Source organism: Phragmites australis, chromosome 8 (assembly GCF_958298935.1).
Source record: "Phragmites australis chromosome 8, lpPhrAust1.1, whole genome shotgun sequence".
NCBI classification, from domain to species: domain Eukaryota; kingdom Viridiplantae; phylum Streptophyta; class Magnoliopsida; order Poales; family Poaceae; genus Phragmites; species Phragmites australis.
The window spans coordinates 11,613,650-11,635,308 of NC_084928.1; the positions used below are offsets into that span (position 1 = coordinate 11,613,650).

Sequence of the window (21,659 nt, forward strand, 5' to 3'; positions counted from 1 at the left end):
ATACGGCCCAGCCCATGAAGCCTAACCTAACCACGGGCGGGCGGAGTCACGCACGGGCGTTTGGCTTGCGGCAACGAAAGCGGCGGCTACTCCACGCCAGACGCAGTCACGCACGAGCAGGCGCGCGGGAGAGAGCAGCGGCCGGCGCTGCAGCGGCCGGCGCGGGAGAGCAGCGCGCGGCGCACGGCGGGCAGGAGCGCGACGCACAGGCGGGCAGCGCACGCGCGCACGTCGCGCAGGAGAGAGCAGCGGCCGGCGCGGGAGAGCAGCACGCGGCGCACGGCGGGCAGGCGCACGGGAGAGCAGCGGCCGGCGCGCGGGAGAGCAGCGCGCGGCGCACAGCGGGCAGGCGCACGCGTAGCCAGGGGGGCGCTGCAGCGGCCGCGGGAGAGAGCAGCGCCGGCGTGGGAGAGCAGGGCAGCAGGCGCACGACGCACGGGCGCAGGAGCTTCAGCTTCACCTTCACTGGTTTGTTCTCTTTCTTCCCCTCCCATTTTGCCTCTCCCAATTGCCTTAGGTGCCTACTGCCTAGCACTTAGCACTTAGCATTTAGCAGTGTTATCACCGATTCATCGTGATGGCGACCGAAGGTTCAAGTAGTGATGCTGGTGGTGGTGTTTCTGCAACATCGACAGATGTTAGAGCTCCATTGTGGGATCATGTCCACATTTTAGACAGACCTAGAGCAAGGGGGGGGGGCAATACTAGATGGAAGTGCAAGTATTGTTCATACGAAGGATTCAGTAGCTACACTCGAGTTGAAGCTCATTTGCTGCAGAAGAAGGGAAAGGGAGTGGGTATATGTCCGAAGGTGTCTATTGATTTGCTTAGCCAAATGAGAAGAGATGTTCTAAGTTGCAAAGAATTAGTAGAAAGGTCAAGACAGAGAACTGTGTCTTTGCCTACTACGGGTTCTTCATATGGTGGCAGCACGAACAAGAGAGGACCTGCAAGTGCATTGGAGAAATTTTGGGCAATGGAGGACCGTAAGCATTTGGATGCTCTAATTGCTAGATCATTCTATTCTGGAGGTATTCATTTTCATTGCAATACACTAATTTGCAATTTTAATTTTTCTTTACTTGTGCAGTTGTGCTAATTCTGTTTTTTAATTGAATTACAGGGATATCTTTCAATTTTGCAAGAAATCCATATTTTCAACAAGCAATTTCCTTTGCTTGTAACCGCAACTTGGCAGGTTATAAAATGCCTGGGTACAACAAGCTTAGAACTTCGCTTCTGAAGCAAGAAAGAGGTCACATTGAGATGCTATTGCAGAGTTCAAAGAGCACATGGCAGGAGAAGGGAGTGACAATTTGCGCTGATGGATGGTCAGATCCGCAGAGGCGACCACTCATCAACTTTGTTGCTGTTTCTGAGAAGGCACCTATGTTCTTGAGGACTGATAATTGTGAAGGGCAAGTGAAGACAAAAGAATACATTGCTGAGAAGCTTAAGTCTGTTATTGAAGAAGTGGGTCGTCAAAATGTGGTACAAATCATCACAGACAATGCTGCAAATTGCAAAGGTGCGGGTCTTCTTATTGAAGCTGAATATGAGAATATATTCTGGACACCATGTGTTGTGCATACTCTCAATCTTGCTTTGAAAAGTATTTGTGAACCAAAACTCCCAAAGAATGAAGAGGAGGAATTTGTTTGGAAACAACTTGAATTTATACATGTTATTAAAAGTGAAGCCCAAATCATCAAGAATTTTATAATGAACCATGGCATGCGGCTTTCTATGTTCAATGAGTTTAGCCATTTGAAGCTACTAGCTATTGCTGAAACACGATTTGCATCAGTTGTGTGTATGTTGAAACGGATGGTGGAGGTAAAAATGCCTCTTAAGCAAATGGTAATTAGTGAAGCATGGGACATTTACAAAGATGATGCTCAAACAGCAGCTCTAGTCCATGACAAGGTATTGAGTGAGGTTTGGTGGAGGAATGTGGAGTACATACTTAAGATTACTACTCCTATCTATGAGATGATACGTGTGGCGGACACTAACACACCATGTCTTCACTTGATTTATGAGATGTGGGATTCTATGATTGAGAAAGTGAAGAAAGAGATATATCAATGGGAAGGAAAGCAGCCAGATGAGGAGTCGGACTTGTACTTGGTTATTCATAAGATATTAGTTGATAGGTGGACAAAAGGCAATAATCCACTTCATTGTATGGCTCATTCACTCAACCCAAGGTAATAATCAATACTTGCTATCTTGCTTATGTTTATAGCTCGATTGCTAATTCACTTGCCTATGTTTATATTATAGATATTATAGCCAAGAGTGGCTACATGGAGGTGTTGGTCGTGTACCTCCACACAAGGACAAAGAGGTATCGAAAATGAGGATGACACGCTTCAAGAAGTACTTCCGCATACCAACAGAATTGTCTCAAGTGAAAGAAGAATACGCAAGGTTCTCTAGTTGTTCCGAAGAATTCAATGATCCTGACTCCCTCCATGATAGATGGTTTGTTTCTCCCATGACTTGGTGGACAAATCATGGACAATCTGTTCCTTTATTGATGAATTTGGCCATCAAATTGGTTAGCCAACCAGCCTCATCTTCCTGTTGTGAGAGAAATTGGAGTACATATAGCTTCATTCATAGTGTCAAAAGAAATGCCCTAACTCCAGAGCGTGCTGAAGATTTGGTCTATGTGCACTCAAATTTGAGACATCTCTCAAGAAGGACTGATGATTACAAGAAAGGGGAATCAAAGATGTGGGATGTGGGAGGAGATTCTTTTGAATCTCTAAGTGGTTTAGGAATTCTTGAAGTGGCTAACCTTTCTCTTGATGAGCCTGAATTGCAAGCCGTGTCTTTTGGAGATGTGGAGGCTGGTATTTGGGAAAATGAAGATGAAGCAAATCCTGAACAAACCTAGTTGCATACTTGGATGAACTTGCAAGCTACTATCCTACCTATTATGTTATGTAATAGAACTTAAGTAGAACTTGCTATCTGCTATGTTGAACTTCTATGTTTCATTGTGTGAGCTACTATCTACTAAACTTTCTAATTTGCTATTTGTGAGATTGTGTTTCTTATATGTTCGTATGTGTGATGACCCAAATGGCAGCTACTTATTTTTAATAAAATATTATTGAAACGTATCCGCGTATCGGGATTTTCGGAAAAAAGACGTATCCGCGTATCGGTATCGGTCCGATACCGATACACGTATCCGTATCCGTGTCACTTAGGTGGTCATCACGGTGGCTTCTATCAATGTGAAGGAAATCAAACCAGGAGGGTAAGGTAATAAGGAGTCCAACCTTTGCGTTGAAATTTCCTTTAAGAATTGAAATCCTCGATACCGTCTGCTGAGTTCACAAGATGCTCCTCCAAGAAAAAAAGAAAAGAAAAAAGAATCAATTGGCAAACACAAGTTCTAACCTTTTGCCCATTTGGCGGGAACAGGACCCTCGCGCTCAGATCCGGCGAAGCATTTTGACACTTAAAAAAAGGTACTATCTCTATTTTTTTTACTTATATATCAAATATTTTACTATAACAATTTTAACCTTATATTTTTTTTAAATTACAAATATTTAAAAATATACAATACTAATGAAGTATATTTCACAATAAATCTAATAATATAAATATTTTAGATATCTTACTTACATTAAGAAGCTAGCTATAAGTAAATAAAAACAAATGTAGTAGTTGGCTAGCAGAAGAATAATAAACAGTAAACACAAATCGGTGCATCTCTCCATCTGAAGGAGGGAGCAAAACCCTAGTCACGTCACTGAAACCGAAACATGGGAGAGGCGTTTGTGCCACCACCCCCCCCCCCCCTCCACGTGGGCGCGTATCTGCCATACAAACATGAGGCCAATTTTGCGTCTTGGCTCGCAAGAAAAGCGGTTTTGGTGAAACGGCATTTTGATGTCAACCGTACCTTATTCAATGATCGCTACATTTTAACAGCGAGAAGCAACCAAGATCCCGCGTGTAAAAAAAATACTAAAACCCTAATCCGTGCCCCTGGCTGCGCCCACAGGTTGGCGCCCACTCCCATCGGCATTTCGTCGAACGCCCTGCCTGGCCGCGCCAGCGGACTGGCGCACGTTTGAACGGGCATTGCGTCGAACGCCATGAGCGCAGGTTAAGATCAGGTGTTCAGAAATCAACTTGAGTGATTACATTACATCACGAACAGGATCCAGTAACACAGCGACCGAAACACCACGCATCACCCAGTGCATGTACTAGCAAGCGACCAAGACCAGGCAAACAAGATTATGGGAATAGATTACGCGTTCAGAAGTCCTCGTCGATGCTGAAGACGAGGTTGCCGGCGTTGCCGCCATTGAGACTGTTCATGACGGAGGCCTTCTGGTAGTCGCCGACGCGCTTCTCGAAGAAGTTGGTCTTGCCCTGCAGGGAGATGAGCTCCATCCAGTCGAAGGGGTTGGCGACGTTGTACATCTTCTTGTGCCCCAGCGCCATGAGCAGGCGGTCGGCGACGAACTCGATGTACTGGCTCATGAGATCGCCGTTCATGCCGACGAGCGCGCAGGGGAGCGCGTCGCAGACGAACTCGCGCTCGATGTCGACGGCGTCGGCGACTATCTCGCGGACTCGCGCCTCGTCGAGCTTGCTGCGGAGGAGGTCGTAGATGAGGCAGGCGAAGTCGCAGTGCAGACCCTCGTCGCGGGAGATGAGCTCGTTGGAGAAGGTGAGGCCAGGCATGAGTCCGCGCTTCTTGAGCCAGAAGATGGCGCAGAAGGAGCCCGAGAAGAAGATGCCCTCGACGCAGGCGAAGGCGACAAGGCGCTCAGCGAAGCGCTCCCCGCCGTCGATCCAGCGCATGGCCCAATCGGCCTTGCGGCGCACGGCGGGGACGGTGTCGATGGCGCGGAAGAGTTGGTCCTTCTCGGCGCCGTCGCGGATGTAGGTCTCGAGCAGCAGCGAGTACATCTCTGAGTGGATGTTCTCGATGGCGATCTGGAAGCCGTAGAAGGCACGCGCCTCGGCGACCTGGACGTCGGACATGAACCGGGAGGCGAGGTTCTCGAGCACGATGCCGTCGGAGGCGGCAAAGAAGGCGAGCACGTGGGAGATGAAGTGGCGCTCGTCGGGGGATAGCGCCTCGTCCCAGTGGCGCGCGTCGGCGGAGAGGTCCACCTCCTCGGCCGTCCAGAAGGAGGCCACCGCCTTCTTGTAGAACTCCCAGATCTGCGGGAAACGGATAGGGAACATGGAGAAGCGGTCCGACGACTCCGCCAGAAGCGGCTCCTCCGCGTCGCACGCGGGCACAAGCGTCGGCACCGCCGGCATCGTCTGTCCAACCGGCGGGTGGCTTAGGGGTTGGGGATTGGAGGATTAGAGGGTTTTCAGGTGGGGGATTGGGAGATTTCGGTGTGCGGAATGGATGGGACGGAGGGGGATTTATAGGGGCGTGGGGGAATTGGGAGAAATTTTGAATTGGAATGGGATTGGCGCTGGCTTGCGAGGGAAGGAGGCGGGGGTGGGAGGGAGGGAGGGAGGAGCGGATAAGGGTGGGAGCGGGAGGGAGACGACGGGCAGGCGCGCCGTGCGGGGAAGATTGGGGAAATTTTTTGATTTTGCCGGGTGATTTGAAAGTTTCGGGGCAAATTTTCCGGGCGACGAGCGGAGGGAAGGGAGGGCACGAGAGGGAGGAGGCGCTGGTCCTCCGGGAGTTGGGACTTTGTAGCTTGATGAAGGCCACACGGGTGGCATACATATATTTGTAAAATTACATAACATCTTAACATGGCAGTCTATCATGACTAGCTGCTGACCTGCTATAGAATGTGTTATCCTCTGGTTAGGGAATATCTTGTTGTCTCGTGTTTGGCCGGGTTACATCTTTACGTCGTCTAATAAGAGGGAGACATCTTGTTGTGTCCTAATTCGATTTTGTTTGCGGTAGAATATGTATCTTTCGTGTGTTGTCTTTTTCTTAATCAATTTATCTAATGCTATTAGATATTTGTAAGATATTTTGGATACCCAGATTTGATGGAAACGAAAGGTTTAATAAGGACAGCGATATACACAGTGATATGTACGGTACATAATCATTATAACCTATATATGTATCACGTCTAAACCTAACATGACTTAGTGAATATACAACATCTAGTTTACTAAATACAACATTGGTATTTTCCTTTCCTCGTTACTTCCGTTCTTGCCTCACACGTTGACGTAGCCTCTCGCGCTTCCTCTCCCTCTTTACCTCACGGGTCTCCGCCATCGTACAGTTATGCTCTTCCCTTATCTTCTATTGCTCCTCTGAAATGCACTTGTGCATAGCATCCCTCCTCTCTAAGCAGTGTGGTGCTGAGTGTAAAGGAGGAACACATTCGCTTGCGATTACTTGATATCCAACTACTGCAAGAAGTAATATAGTGATGACGAAGACTACAGTGGACACTAAAATATTCAATGGTAATTTTCAGTTGTATTTGGAGCAGTTTGGCTAGAAGTGATTACCTAGTGACGGGAGCTAACATTAGTGCTTCCCTAGGGTGGATCATACTCGTAGTGACGGCAAAAAAAACCTCCTTCCGCAAGTGTCGGAGAACTCGGAGGATTTCATCACCCTACAAAAGTCTCCACACTAGCACATGAGCACTTCAACCCCATTAGGCGTAGTATCCAGCAATTTTTTTGGGGGAAAGGATCGGACATCATTTTTGTCAAAGTTGTGGACGTTGAGGCTAGTGGTTCGGTTCTACATGTGGCCAGAAGATCATCTATTTATACCGCAGTTTCGTGTTGGTGTATGGACTAAGTTCACAAAAATCGACCCTGTGAAAGCGATTGAATCTGTTGTAAGGATTGGTTATGTCAACTGAAAAGGATATTTTTGAAAAGGCTACATCTGAAAAGACTATGTCTGAAAAGGCTACTTCTGAAAAGCCTAAGTCAGAAAAGGCTATGTCTGAAAATGTTAGGTTCGAAATGGCTACGTTTAAAAAGGTGAAAGAACAATGTTGTCGCCTAGAGGGGGTGTGGATATATGTTTTTATAAAAATTTGTCCCCTTTTACCGTTGGCATAAACTTGTAGCGGAAAGTAAACTAACATATTTTCACAATTGAAAATCCTAAATAAGTGTGAAGGTTACCATCCTAGGGTGTGACAAAGATTATTCAAATCTATCAAGATATACGACAAAACTCTAATTAAAAGTTCTGAAATTACTGTTCACCAAACGTTCCAAGTTCAATCCTACACTTTCAGGTTCAGAACTTAAAACTGAAATTAAACTACAGCTAATGAGCTCAAATCAAATAAAGTCGTGTGCTACAAATGATAATTCTAAGCAAATCCATATACTTGCAATCAATTTCATATGAGTAAGTAGATCGAGCAAATTTGTACAAATGGAGAGCAAGAACTCAAGAACAAACAAATATAGAGAGGATATGTGCGATTTGTTTTCCAAAGTTCAGGCACCTCTACTTGAGGTTCCTACGTCTCCATTAAGGGCCTCGGTCATATTTGAGCCGAGTCTCTTTCAACCCTTTTCCTCACCAAGCTTGGTCACAATTGAATTTGGACTTTCACTCTTGATTTCTTCCCTTGCAGAGGTAAAATCTAAGCCTTTACAAACTTCCCGCGGCATATCACAACCTTGGGTACTCGCCGGCGACGCCTAGGAGCTCTAAAATCCAAGAGTAACAAACGTGATGACAAACTTTTTATCGATGAACTTGAGTGCTCAAGATGGGAGTTATGCTCACTTGCTTTCAAACTTTCAATCTCTCAATATAGCTCACTTTTCTTCTCAAATCTCACACTAAAATGGAGTGGGGAGAGCTCTAAAGCCTTTGGTTTTGAGTATTTTCGTGGGTAGCACTAGCAGCTCAACAAAGAGGGGGGAGGGGGTATTTATACCCAACTCCAAAAAAACTAGTCGTTAAAGTAAACAGATAGTACAATCTTAAACATCTGGGTTCAATTCAGAACTTTTGGATTACACATGTTAGACCCACCCGAGAACCCCTGTCCAGATCAAGTTCGGAACCTTTGAACTGACTACAAAATTTGGAACATCCGGTTTCAATCTCTAATTTTTGGGTTGACTAGAAAAACCAGACCGAACACCCCTACCCGAAACCCCATCTGGACGTTCCAGCAACTCGGAACTTCCGAGTTCAACATAACTGACCATCTGAAAATGACTAACTTTTGATCTTGAAGTCAGATTTTGGCAAATTTGGACTCTACGAAAAGCTTATTCAGAGGGCTATACATCCCACTAGAAATCATGTTCTCAAACACATTGAATCAAAACTAGTAACACTTTGAAACCCGATTCAAACACTTCCACACTTTTGACTCCTAAAGCGAACTCTCAACACAAACACAAGTTAGCACTACCTGATATTCGTTGGTATTTTGTGTCTCTCACTTTGGGTTAGTTAGATACTTTTGAGAACTAAGACATGTCAAAATGTTCTGCGTTGCATCCCTCTTAATAGTGTGACACACCTATACTCAAATTCAAATATAAAACTAGTTTCAACCAATTTGAGCCTTTAAATACCTTCTAGTACCGCTTATTTCTTTCAAATCTTGAGGGTTGCCAACTTTTATATAAACTTCACTCTATTTTTTTCTTGATTCTTTATGTGATTGATGCAAATCATCCATAGTTTCCCATGACCTCACAAGGTCCATTGACGCAAAGCCTTCACTTGCCCTTTACCACTGCCTTGGTCCTTCGACACCAAATCATTTGCTTTCCCTTCACCACCGAATGGCCCATCGCACCCGAGTTTTGCTTGCCCTTCACCGTCTTGTCATAGAAAGTCACTTTGTATCCGGCATCTTCACACTCTTTACTTTGTTCACAATCGAGGCATGAACCGCAAGCATTCAAACATATAAGTTGTCCACTAAGATTATCTTGATCTTGCTCTTCCAACTTAGCATATTAAATATCTCAATTAAACTCATGCCTTCTTATGGAACCTAACTCCAACTCACTCTAAAGCACAAAGCACATGAGTTAGTCTATAAAACATAATCGGTAACTTTATACCTTAAGTCATTTGATCTTCACAAATAACTTGACCTTCACTCTTATTGTCAATCTTCATATGGAACCTAACCCCACTCCCTCTCAAGCACATAGCACATGGGTTAATCCGTAAAACGTAATTAACAATTTCATACCTTTAGTTACTTGACCTCCACAAGTAACTTAGCTTTCATACTTGTCAATCTTCTCCTTCATCTCATGAGTATCACTTAGAGCTTATTCATCTTGATGCATATCTCTTCTCGATGCATCACCTATGAAACAACCTACTAACAATTTTCAACAACATTGTTAGTCTATAGGTATTATCATTAATTACCAAAACAACACATAGGGGCTAGATGCAGTTTCAATCTCCCCTATTTTGGTAATTGATGACAATCTCACTAAATAATTATATTTAAAATTTTAAAAATTTAAGTATATATTTAATCCGAAGATGAATGTATACAAAGAACAAATTTTGAAAACATCAAACATCACAAAGTTGCTCAATAAGGATTACCACTTGTATTACTACCAATTGTAAGAAAACAATGGTATATGAAGATATCACAAGTTAGTAATTGCAACGAGACATAGGTCAACTTTCTTTCAAAGAAGCATATGAAGAAGGCTTAAAAACTAAGCACCATGCTTCAAATGCATTTTTCACAAAGTCAACTATTGCAAGTAAACACATAAAAATCATAGTTGATTTGATCAGAATCAAAAAAAATTATTCAAATTAAAATCTTGAGATTAAATTGATCACTAAAGAAGTACCAATAATCTCAAGTTTCAATTTAAACACAAATAAGGATTAATTAATGGATATTTGTGATATGAGCTTGACATACCACATAGATGCTAGATAAACAATTATATCAATTCTAAATGGTATTTCTCAAATATTCACACTTTATGAGTATTTAAAATGCACAAAGTATAATATTCCCCCATAATATGATAATCCATTAATTCTCCAAAAGAACCACAATAGAATTCAATAAAACGAATAAGATCAAATAAGACTAAAAAACTACACAATCAATAAATGAGTGTGCAATGCATCATACACATATTAGTCGATAATGAAAGCTAGGTGTGCTAGAAATAAATTCATAGCACAATTAGCAAGCAATCAAGACATGCTAGAATATGAAATATAGGCAGGACAAGATAGAAATAAACTCTACACATGCTAGAATAAGCATAAACTCTAAGATAAACATAGATACAAAACCTACACATGCAAAGAGCTATGAACTTTCATAATTGATAGAATCCAGAACTTCCAGGTTCCGTAGAAGTTGAGATATTGAGGCATCCAGAAGGACTTATGGAATTCGAAACATCTGGATTGAGTCCAGAACCTCCGGGTTCTGAAGGACAGAAATTGTGTAAAGCAATAAATCTAACACAATGATGAAGAATACGAATTTAAAATATTGTAATAGAAAATTTCCTTCATAGAGTGACATTGAATAGATAATAATTATATTTACACATAACTTGGTTCTTTAATCAATTAGATAAATCTCCAAATAATTTTTCAAGTCTCCAATATTCTTCATTTCACCTAGTGATCAATTTTGAGATTTTTGATCCCCAATATTGTTGGGTCCTAAGACATTAGTCACAATAGGCTTGGTAACCCAAATGGTCTTTTTCTTCTTCAAGTCACTTTGAGTACCAATCAATTTGGTAAATACATTGCCAATTTTATCATTTCTAATTAAGTAATTGTTATTGATGATTTGAGGCTTAGAATTGATACCTTAGGAGCATGACGAAGACAAACTTGAGGCTTATCACCTTGATGACTATTTGTTTGATCTCTTCGCTTATATGATCTTGAAATGGCTTAGGGCCTCTTCTTTTAATGTTGGTCATCATGATGAGAATTTTATTTATATTTTAATGATGAAGGAGCTTCTTCTTTCATAGACTTCTTATCTTCTTATTCTTTGATCAAGGATCTTTTCTTCTTCAAAAGGCAACACCGAACATGATGACCCTCTTTCTTGCACTTGAAGCAAGTCATGAGTACGGTGGTCTTCTTTTGACCTTGACTCTTGTTCTTGGCATTGATGGACTTGTTCTTGTTGTAATTGAATCCAAGTCAACTTTTATCTTTTGGATGGCTTTGGTCAACTAGCGTCTCATTAAGAGTGGTCTTCCCTTTAAAGCACCAAGTCAAATATTTCTTTAAAGAATTGACTTGATTCTTGAACTCCTTAATTTCCTCTACAATGTTAGTTTCACAAGTAGAACTAGAGAAGATAATTTTGTTAGAGCAATAAGGAATAGATAATTCATCATTGGATATAGAATTTTTATAAGATGATTTTTTAGGACTAGCACATGTTAAATCTACATCATGCAAAGAATGTATGCTATTATCCACATGAGATTCATATGATTTTACCTTTGAGAGAATTACCTCATGAGCTATTTCTAGCTTGGTATGAGAAGCAACAAGATTTTTATGAATGCACAAAAACTTATCATGATTTTCTTATAGTTCCACATATTTTCTAGTTAGCTTTTTAATTTGAGCTCTTATCTCAATATTTTGTTTCTTTATAGATGCTACATGAGAAATAGAGTTAGAAGCATAAGTATCATCAATAGGAGAAATAGTGGATTTATCCTTAGATAAAGCATTGCAATTATGACATGATATTTCTAAATCCACTAGTGGCATAGAATCTAATTTATCAATCAAATAAATATACTTAACTTTAAGATCTCTAAAAAAAAATTAGATAAAGAATTATGAGATTCTTCAAGTTTTTCATATTTCACATTTAAGGACTTAAGTTCCTCAATTTTCTCTATGAGGTATTCCTCTTGCCTCTCGAGGTTTTCCTCTTGGCCTTCTATTATGCACATGCGTTTGATCATTTTAGACATATCTTTTTTACTCAAAAGATTAAACCCGAGACCATTACTATCACTAGCATTAAAACTAGCATCATCAAAATTAACCTTATTTACCGCTCTCTTTTCACGTATCGCTATAAGGCACAATGGAGCATCGGAGCGAGGGGATGAGCATCTTGAGAAAGTGGATACTTCACTTCCAAGTTAAGGATAATCCATGCTATAATATCCATATAGATGATATGCATAACACATCCTCCTTGATCTTCTCTTAGGTGGACTTTTCTTCTTGAATTTTCTTGAGGCTTTTCCATCTAAGCTTTGTCTCAAGTAAGCTTCTATTTCCTTCAAAATATTCGTCTCACAAATACTAAAGGAAATAGATTCATTATAATGAGGATGATTAACCATATCATCATGATAAATAAGCAAATTTGCACTAGATGATATGCAAGGGTTAACAACACAAGTTGATATAGAAATTTCATTGCAAATATTGTTAAAGTCCAAAGAAAGAATCGAACACTTACTAATAGCACTCACCATATTATTACCTTGATCAGAAGGATTCAATTTGTGAGGTGGATGACAAAAATATATCCTTATGCACCCACTAAGGTTTTACTGCTAACAGGGATTCCATCCACTACAGAGGCCCCCTCTTGTGCCACTTAACCATCCACTAGTGCGTATAGAATATGAAGGACAACTAATTATTTGGCCAGACCGTACCTATATAAACCTCGTGGTTGTGCTGTTATGCCGGGTAACAGGCTTTACAAACCGGTTCTTAGGATCCCCCACAGGAATAACAACAGACCTGTTATGTAGCACCACCTCAAACTAGCCATCCAGTTGGGATCCCTATACCATGTTACTACAAGATTACCATATCCAAGTTCTCGTTGTATAGACATTAGTGCAGATTAATCTTTACCCCTACTATAATAGCACTAGCACATCTACCCTTTATTTCCTATGACTCATCAATGGCTACAAGGAATGTCACACAAAATCTAGTAAAACCCTAACCATGAGATTCCGTATTAAACAAGCATGCATCTAGAAAAATAAAAGCTATATTGTCCTACAATAGTGTCAAAGTGGTCAAGGACACTTGCCTTTGAATGCAGGTTGATCAAAATCCTCAAACGCCTGGTCCTGCAAGCTCACACACTGCTCGTCTTCTAAAGCAATCGCGCACACCAAAAAACAAACAAACATAACAACTAAGAACAGTACACAAAATAGAGGCAAAGCACTATAAAAAGGTTACTAATGGACAATACATGATGCTACGATCACGTGAGCATAAGAATCATCTAAATCGGAGCTCGTATGAAAAAGTTGTGATGGTTTTAATCTACAAGGGCTTTTCTGAAAAAATTATAGGGGCTAAATTGCAAAAATAGAAAGTTTCATGGACCTATATGTAAAATTTAGGGACCTATTTGTAATTATACAAAAGTTCAAGGGCCTAAAGGTAAAGTACAAAATTAACAAGGGCATATTTATGAAAATAGAAAAGTTTGGGGGCCTAAATGTAAAATTTCCTAATTTCAGGGAATAAGGGATTTTTTTACTGAAAAACCTATTTATTGCATCAGTTGGCTGACTGGGCTCGGGTGGGCTGACGTGGCAGCTTACGCGGCTGCTGACTCGGCCCAAGAGCTGACGTGGCGCCTACGGGGCTGCTGACAGAGACGATGGACCGGCACTGTCGGTGACACAGGAACCAGGGGTCCCCGAGTCCCGAGGCCAGAACAATAAAGTGCCACGTGATGCCCTCCCGCAGGGGTTATCTCCTCGAGGTACGAGAAGACCAAGTCCCGAGAGAGGGTGCTCGGGGCCATGAACAGTGGTCCCCGAGTACCTGAGTTCCCCGATGGCCCGAGAAGATCAAGTACCGGGAAGAGAGTGCTCAGGGCTGTGAACAATGGCCCCCGAGCACTCAAGTCCCCCGACGACAAGAAAGCCCAAGTACCGGGAAGGGAGTGCTCGGGGCTGCGAACAGTGGCCCCCGAGCACCCGAGTCCCCCGAGGACCCAAGGGAAGTCAATTCCGAGAGAGAGTGCTCGGAGCCATGAACAGTGGCCCCCGAGCACTCGGTTCCCCAAGGACCTGAACAGTTAGTTCCAAGAGAGAGTGCACGGGGCCGTGAACAGTGGCCCCCGAGCACTCAGTTCCCCGAGGACTAAGAAAGGGCATATCCGGGAGAGAGTGCTCGGGGCGGCGAACAGTGGCCCCCGAGCACTCGGTTCCCCGAGGGCTTGAGAAGTCCTTTGCCGGTGGCCCCCACAGGGGCCTAGCAGTAAGGTGTCAGCTGGTGAGAGGCCCGATGCTGCATTTAAGAGGGCGCGTGGCCTGTCACTTCCAACTGTTCCCCCTCACGCCTGCTGTCAGTTCCTGCCACAGCCTGGCAGAGAGGCGTGGGGATATTTAATGCACAGGTCCTCTCGCGCGACATCCGGCGGGCCTCGGGATAACATCGTGAAGCCCAAGGCGCCCCACCTGCCGCCCTGCTATGTCAGGCTTGCTCTGACCAGGCAGGCACGCCGGGCTGCTCGGTGGCTGCCCGGTGGGCCCTCCCCGTGGCGCCCGTTGAAGAACGGCATGATATCGAACAAGACCGGATGGGGCACATTTTCAACCCTCCCCGTCACCTCGCGCAGCAGCCCATGATGGTTGCTTTCCATTTATGGTGCCTTGGAACTCGTGCCATCCTTTCTGGGCATGCTACTGCCCCAGCGGGTATTTAAGCTAGGCGGGCTCCCCGGAGAAAGACAAGTTGGACAACAACGAAGCCAGAAGCGTAGATCAGCTGAAGAACAAGGAGTACGAAGCTCTAGACTAGACAAATATTCTTGTAACCCAGCAAACACTCAGAGAGATATTCTCAGAGCATTTATAGCATACACACAGGAGTAGGATATTACGCTTAGTGCGGCCTGAACCTGTCTAAAAATCCCCTGAGCATTTACTACTTCCTGCATCCGATCATCCCATTCCACCTGCATCTCATTTACGCCCATTTATTTCACCTGCAAAACGGATTCAGAATCATCCCCCCGGCCGAATCTCAAAGGGGGGCCCTCCGGATCCCCGCTTGAGGAGTTCACCCTCCGACAGGCACCATGGACTGAGTCCACTGGTCCTTGGTGGACCAAAAGGGTATGGGGCTCGGTTGATCTAATCTGGGTCGTCGGTGGGAGATCCAATGGCTCTCGGCAGTTAGGGAGGCAGCGGTGGCGGCAGCGGCTGGCGGACAGCGGCGCCGCTGCAGGTTTCGCTGAAGCATCGCCGGTGAAGCGCAATACCGAGCTACGGTCTACCAAACGCGACGGGAAATAGCGCAAACGAACGAGATGCAGGCGGGGTTCTCATCGAGGGCTTTATGACGGTCGGCGGTGACTCTGCGGTGGTCGGCGACGGAGAAGAGCGGCAGCGGAGGTCGGAGCTCGATGAGAACTCAGCTACGGCGACGAGGAGGCGAATCCGAGGATCGGGAAGGCTTCGTGGGGGACATGTAGTGCCGGAGAGATGGTCAATTGGCTGCGGGATGCCTCGGTTAGGGCTGACAACAGCGAGGTGGCGGCGGGACTTACTGGAGCTCGATGGGAAGGCGTGTGCGGCGGCGGAGAAGCGAAGCCAAGGGGTGAAACGGGATCCCCGTGCTTCGGTGAAGCTGATGACGGCCTCAGACGTGTCGGGGAGAGCTTGGACGCGGCAGACGACGCTCGGTGACGGCAGCAATGGTGGCTCGGTTTCTTGGCGAAAGGGAGTGGGAGAGGAATGGGGCAGCGGCGCACTGCAAGGGCCAATATGTAGGCGTGCGCGTGCAGGCGGTTGCGGAGTTCGTGGGCGCGGAATTGGGGGTTGTGCGCTGGCAAAATCGGGTGAGCAGCGCGACGATTGAGGACGCGGGCGCGAGCGTAGGAGCGATGACGAAGCTGACATGAGGGGCCCGACTGTCAGCGAGAGAGAGGGGAAAAGATCGGCTAGGCTGAATAGCTGGGCTAGGCCGCGCTAAAAATCAATCATCACATCCTATGTCGCGGTCATCGGCTCCTCTGCCTCGTTGCGCTTCCGACCTCTCCAAGTGCGTGCTCGTGTGTCGTGCGTGGCACGGTGGTATTGGCCGTGAGGGTCGGCCTAATCGTGCTGAGCACACATGGCATGGTGGTCGTTCATGGCGCTGGTGTGCTCGGCTGGGGCTGCGTGCTCCACTTATGCCCAAGCCGTGCTAGCACTACAGGTGCTTCTCTTGTGCCATCGTCACCGTTTTGACACCGCGTCTTGCTTTGGTGGTCAGCTCGATAGCACAATGGGTTACTCGTCGGCCGGATCTGCGCACCTAATGGCGTGGTGGGCAGCTCAGCGACTCAGTCGACGGCTCAATGGGCGACCCATTGGCGCGGTGGCCGGTCCGTCGGCAGTTCTAGGGTGGCTGTAGGCCCTCTCCACCCCTGTGCTCGCCTCTTGGCCCTCATCGCTGTCTGTGCTCATCCCCTTACCACAAGATTGGTATACTCTCCCCCTGATCGGGCCCGCAAGGAGCTCGACGGCATGGTGGTGGCCTAGGGTGGCGTGTGTGTGGAGGGGGTGGCTGCCTTTGTTTGAGCTGTCGCGGGGTTTTGCCTGCGGCTTGTTGTGGCCCGTGCCACCTTTTGTGCAGGTTTCTAGGGTGAGGAGTCGCGAGAGAAAGCTCTGCTCGGCTTGCCGGTGCCAATGTCGTTGATGTCCTCGGGCGTCATTCCCTCACTGGAGGTGACATTATCGCGTTTCCTTCTCTCTGGATACTTCTTCGGGTGAAAATTCTGCTCGGGTGTCCGGATGGGCGACGGTGGCATTGTTGTCATTTCCTTCCTGAAGGCGTCGCTTCGAGAAGCCCCTGCTCTCTTTGTCTGATCTGTCAGCTTCTTCTGTAAGTTTTTAGCCCATACGTCCTAGTTTTACAACGGCTCTTCATTTTGGATTAGCGATTCACGACAGTGTTTTGACCCAATGCGCGCTCCTCCGAAGCGTCGTGCTGCTGACTTGTGTGACAGAGAGGTATGGCGTGAAAGCTGGGCTCCGCTGACCAAGTTTATGAGGGGAAAGAGAGGTGTGGCGTGAGAGCAGGGCTCCATCGATCGAGTTTGTGAGGGTGTTTGTTGTCCAGTCAGTTAGCTCACAAGTTGAGTTGGTTGGTCCAGTAATTTGTCTGGTTATATCTTTTGGTGTGAACGTCGTCTGTTGAGCTAAGATTGTATTGCCGTCATGGGGTTTTAGTGCGGGTTTTTTCTCTCTTAAACCGTGCATTTGCTTAGGTTTCGGGTCTAGTTTCCACTAAAAATTAGATCAATTCTCTTCTTTTTTAATTCAAGCTCGGCTTGAGCTCTAGCTCACAGTGTTTCAAAAATCCTTAGAAACAAAAAAGACAGGTGCTTATGGAGCATCACTACTTATCAACAAAAACAGATACTGGGTGTCCTTTCATCTCGTGAATCACATTCCGGCTTCAAAATAACCTAGATTACCATCCAAATCTTATTGTTATTTGTAACCGGAGGATCCGGTGGAAGAGCATTTCTAAATCACGCATTATTACGCGTTTTCTAAATCGCCAGATTACACAACTGATCAAGGATGAGCCTTCCACTAGGCCTAATTTTGCGAGAAGATGTCTTATCTTTCACGAACCCATATGCCTTTAACAGCTTGTTTGGGATCGTCTCTTGTTGTAAATGTTTTTTTGTACTTAGCGTGTCGGGCTATCTTCTTCTAAAAGATACAACGGGCAGCTCTCTCCTCCCGGTTCTTAAAAAAAAAAAAAGCAAAACCACCAACTGCAATTGAAGATTGGTGGATTATTAAAATTATGTATATCATCACCATGCATTGGAATACATTGCAAACCAAGGGTACATTTGATCGCAGTCTAAACGCATCTCCCCAACGGGCAAGTAAAAAACTAATCACCAGTGGTTTGTTTGGACGCACAAAACATGTACAACATGCGGTACTACTAATAAACCCTTGATCAAACCAGCCTCGTAGACTTTGTTAATTAAACAAATAAGGGCATCTACCACTAAACTAAAAGAAAAGAGGATTCCTACGAACTAAGTCCTTCAAAAAATAGCCCTATTAAATTATTCACGTTCATCGATCTTCTATTGGGAGATTTTCTGACATGTGTAAGTTACGTTAGAGGAACCCTGTCCCTCTATTATGGGTATAATTGAATTGGATATGGGTGAATATATCTTATCATGTATCCTATTTCATAGTTTTTTCTCAGACTTAGAGTTAGCCATGGATAGTGCCGGATAGTTATTTATTCATTCTATATCATATATTATATTTTTTCTCAGAGTCGGAGCAGATAGTGCTGTAATCTTTCGATTAGTCAGACATATGAATTTTTTTTACTTCATTTACATCCCCACATAGTATATTAAAGAATATAAGGGTGTAATCAAAGTGAGTATATAAGGTGATCTTTGAAATGTGAAAATAATAGTATTAAATATTTTATATTTATAGATGTGCGACAATCTACCTATATATTATCATATTTTTAAATAAAATCATAATATATTTTCTTGTAACTCATATCATTTAGATACTTCGAACGGATACAAGTTATCTTGTATTTTATCTTAATTTTTTCTCAAATTCAGAATCAAACATGAATAGTTTGGATAATTATTGTTACATCTTATATTTGCTTCCTAAACCTTCCGTTGATCGTTGGGTTGGAAACTATCCTTATTATTTTCAACCTAACCCACCAACTAATAAGTAGAAAATGCTTTTCTTCTATCAGACTCGGTAAAGAAAATACCGATGAGTTTATCTATGAGTGTTCGTTTGATAGTTAGGGGAGCTATCTAGCGCGTATGCCAATTACCATGCAAATGTACAGCCTTTAAGTACAATACGGTGGTTCAAATTGATTAGAAAAAGTCCGAGCCCGACCTGATTTCGGCTTGCCCAGGCCGGCCTGTTGGCTGCTGTGGATGGACCTCGACAGCAGTTTAGAGCCCAAAAACAATTAGGCCTAGTTCGAGCGTGCCTAAAACATTAATTTTAATTATATTAACTTGTAAAATTCATCGTGAGGCATAAGCCTGGCCCACGCCCCAATTTTTTTTATATTTTTTTCTTTATATTTTCATGGATACACGACGCTTTCAAAAAAAATAACAGATCTAACCTATCATCATCCGTTGAATGGGATGACGCTTTCAAAAAATAACAGGTCTAACCTACCATCATCTGTTAAATGGATGATGACAAGTTCTCATCTATTGAATGTGCGAGATCTTGTGAGCCCCAACGGTCAACGAATTAAATAAATAGAGAGAGCAAGATCTTGTCCATTCAGAAAGCGAGACTTTATTCTCACCCGTTGAATAGGTGAGACTTTTGTGGTGTCTCCGTCATACGGGTCCACCCAAAAGGTTTCGTCAGTTGAGGGACGAGATCTTTTGGGTATTTAAACTGGCGCGGTCGGCCCTGCCGACATCATACGTCTCCTTTATTTCCCACTAAGCCGAGAGGAGAGGAGGGGAGGGGAGGGGAGATAGAGAAATTGTGTAGCAAAGCCCTACCAGAGAAAAAAATTATACTTTTTTTCTCTGAATTATTTATAAACCTAGTAGGATGGTCACTAGTGTTAGGTTTTGACATAGGTTAGATGCTGGATCTATGTTTTTTTACAATATGATAGGATAGTCACTAGATGTAGGTTAGAATGTAGATCTAATTTTAGAATTAGGGTTTGATATAGTTTAACAATTAGATCATGTTTATACGTATATTTTAGTAATTAGATATAGTATTTAGACATATGTTAGGTATTAAATATAGGTTTTAGACATAGTATAGTCATAACTGATGTGGTAGATGTAGGATTTAGAGGTGTTTGATGTATGGCTCAGAAATATTTTGTTGCAGCATAGATTACATGTTGGGCTATGTTTGTAATGAATTTTCTAGTGTAGATGTATTTTATATAATTATTTATATTTTATTGCAATAATGTTAGGGTTTTTTCGATGGTTACTAGGTATGTCGGATATGTGGTAGTTTAAGATTTTTTATGGGGACAATAAAATATTATATAGTCTGAAAGGGGTAGTATTGTCTATATTTCAGTCATGGACAAGGGTATCTCCAAACCTATACACAAAAGTGTCGGGCACTTGCTTGTCTGATTGATGCGGAGTTTCAAAATAGACCCCGAGATTTAAAAGATGATCATTAATATTGTGGGCAACTGTTACAGAGAAGGTATGTACTGGGAGGTGTTCCCGCTCTAGGAAGATGAACTGTGAAAGAGGTACTTGCAGGATGTTGTGCACAGAGATTGGCCTCCAATATTGTTTGTGCAATGAAAGAATAATGAGACAGTTGGGGAGATGTATGGTGAGGGGTATGTGAAGTGTGAGGAACCGTCCAAATAGTATTCTAATTAATCATCAGGAGGATCATTATTCATAATCACAACCTCGACGATTAACCCGAATACCATTCCGGTAGTCCCGGCACGTGTTTGTGCCCAGGATCAGAACACATGCCTTCCAACCCAAATATCACAACACAGTTTAATAGAGAGCAAGTAATTAAACTGGATTACAATTATTAAACATGCAACTGCTTCCACAATTTACAACAAAAGAAGAACAGCAACAACTAAGCAGCGGAAGAAAAACCTATACAACAAAAGAGTATGGAGCCGTATGCCCTTAGGCTCCATACCAAAAGCGTCGGAGTTCGGAGTAGAATGTGGTACTCCTGCCCGCCACCCGGATCGGCAGGCAAAAAGTAGCCGAAAACCGCCTCTTCCTCGCTGACCTGTGAACCTGAAAGCAACTTAAGGGCAGCACCCTTAGTACGAAGGTACTAGCAAGTCTTACACAGTATGAGTATATATATATTCTCGACTCCAAGGATCATGCATTTAAAGCTGTAGCAAGGATTAAGACATGTTTAAGTTCATTAAGCGGTAAGCAACCTAGATTCTAGGTGTAAGCAACTAACTTAACCAACCACCAACTCAAACCCTGCCAACCAACTGACCATAACAGATATGTAAACAACAAGTGTATAAAAGTAAACCAATACCACCAAATCACCGACCACAAACCGACCAAACCACCCAATCCAACCATGCCACAACCCACATCGAAACTCTACGACCAAAATATGGTCGCTCGGTGGAGATAAGCAATAGCGATGCTCATGACCGAGAGCGCGGCAGTTCGAACTGATTATACACCCTGCAGGGGGATACTCCTGGACCCACACGACACAGGGACCATACGGCTTGTGCCACCCGCTAAGATGCGCACAAGGGGGTACCCGTGACAACCTTTCCCAACCAGGCCCAACCATGTGGATCAACCATAGCTCGGCGAGGCGGTATTAGAACTACTCCTCGAGCAAACTAATACCGCTAAAAGCCCGGACTCAAACCGGACTCACACCGTCTATGACGAGGCCCACATGACCACGTCTGCGAAGGTAATCGGCTTGCCTACCATTATATCAGCATGTGGTGAGTAAGGTAAGTGCTAAAGCCGACTACACCGATGATCGGTGCTTAACCGGTGCAAGCGGTCTACGGTGTCCGGGTTCCCTTCCCGAACTGCCTGAGGACTCCTCGTGAGCAGATGACACCCCTAACACCGCCCACACCTCGTCTCAACTCACCACTCAACAACCGACACATCATCAACATAACCACAAAT

General features: G+C 44.0%; 2 protein-coding genes across 2 annotated transcripts; one reads left to right on the plus strand and one right to left on the minus strand.

Annotated features, from left to right (window-relative positions):
* Positions 1-396: 396 nt before the first annotated feature.
* Positions 397-3,013, plus strand: LOC133926630 (uncharacterized). Its single transcript, XM_062372649.1, has 3 exons — positions 397-1,031; positions 1,124-2,210; positions 2,287-3,013. Exons 1-3 carry the CDS (start codon positions 578-580, stop codon positions 2,903-2,905), a joined length of 2,160 nt encoding a protein of 719 aa, XP_062228633.1. The 5' UTR covers positions 397-577; the 3' UTR covers positions 2,906-3,013.
* A 1,135-nt stretch (positions 3,014-4,148) lies between these two features.
* Positions 4,149-5,727, minus strand: LOC133926631 (ribonucleoside-diphosphate reductase small chain-like). Its single transcript, XM_062372650.1, has one exon. The coding sequence runs from the start codon at positions 5,308-5,310 to the stop codon at positions 4,291-4,293; it is 1,020 nt and encodes a 339-aa protein (XP_062228634.1). The 5' UTR covers positions 5,311-5,727; the 3' UTR covers positions 4,149-4,290.
* Positions 5,728-21,659: the final 15,932 nt, after the last annotated feature.

Coding starts and splice junctions, on each gene's coding strand:
- LOC133926631 (XM_062372650.1), bottom strand. CDS start 5,310: ATGCCGGCGGTGCCGACGCTTGTGCCCGCGTGCGACGCGGAGGAGCCG.
- LOC133926630 (XM_062372649.1), top strand. CDS start 578: ATGGCGACCGAAGGTTCAAGTAGTGATGCTGGTGGTGGTGTTTCTGCA. Junction 1,032..1,123: donor TAGATCATTCTATTCTGGAG/GTATTCATTTTC, acceptor ATTGAATTACAG/GGATATCTTTCAATTTTGCA. Junction 2,211..2,286: donor GCTCATTCACTCAACCCAAG/GTAATAATCAAT, acceptor TTTATATTATAG/ATATTATAGCCAAGAGTGGC.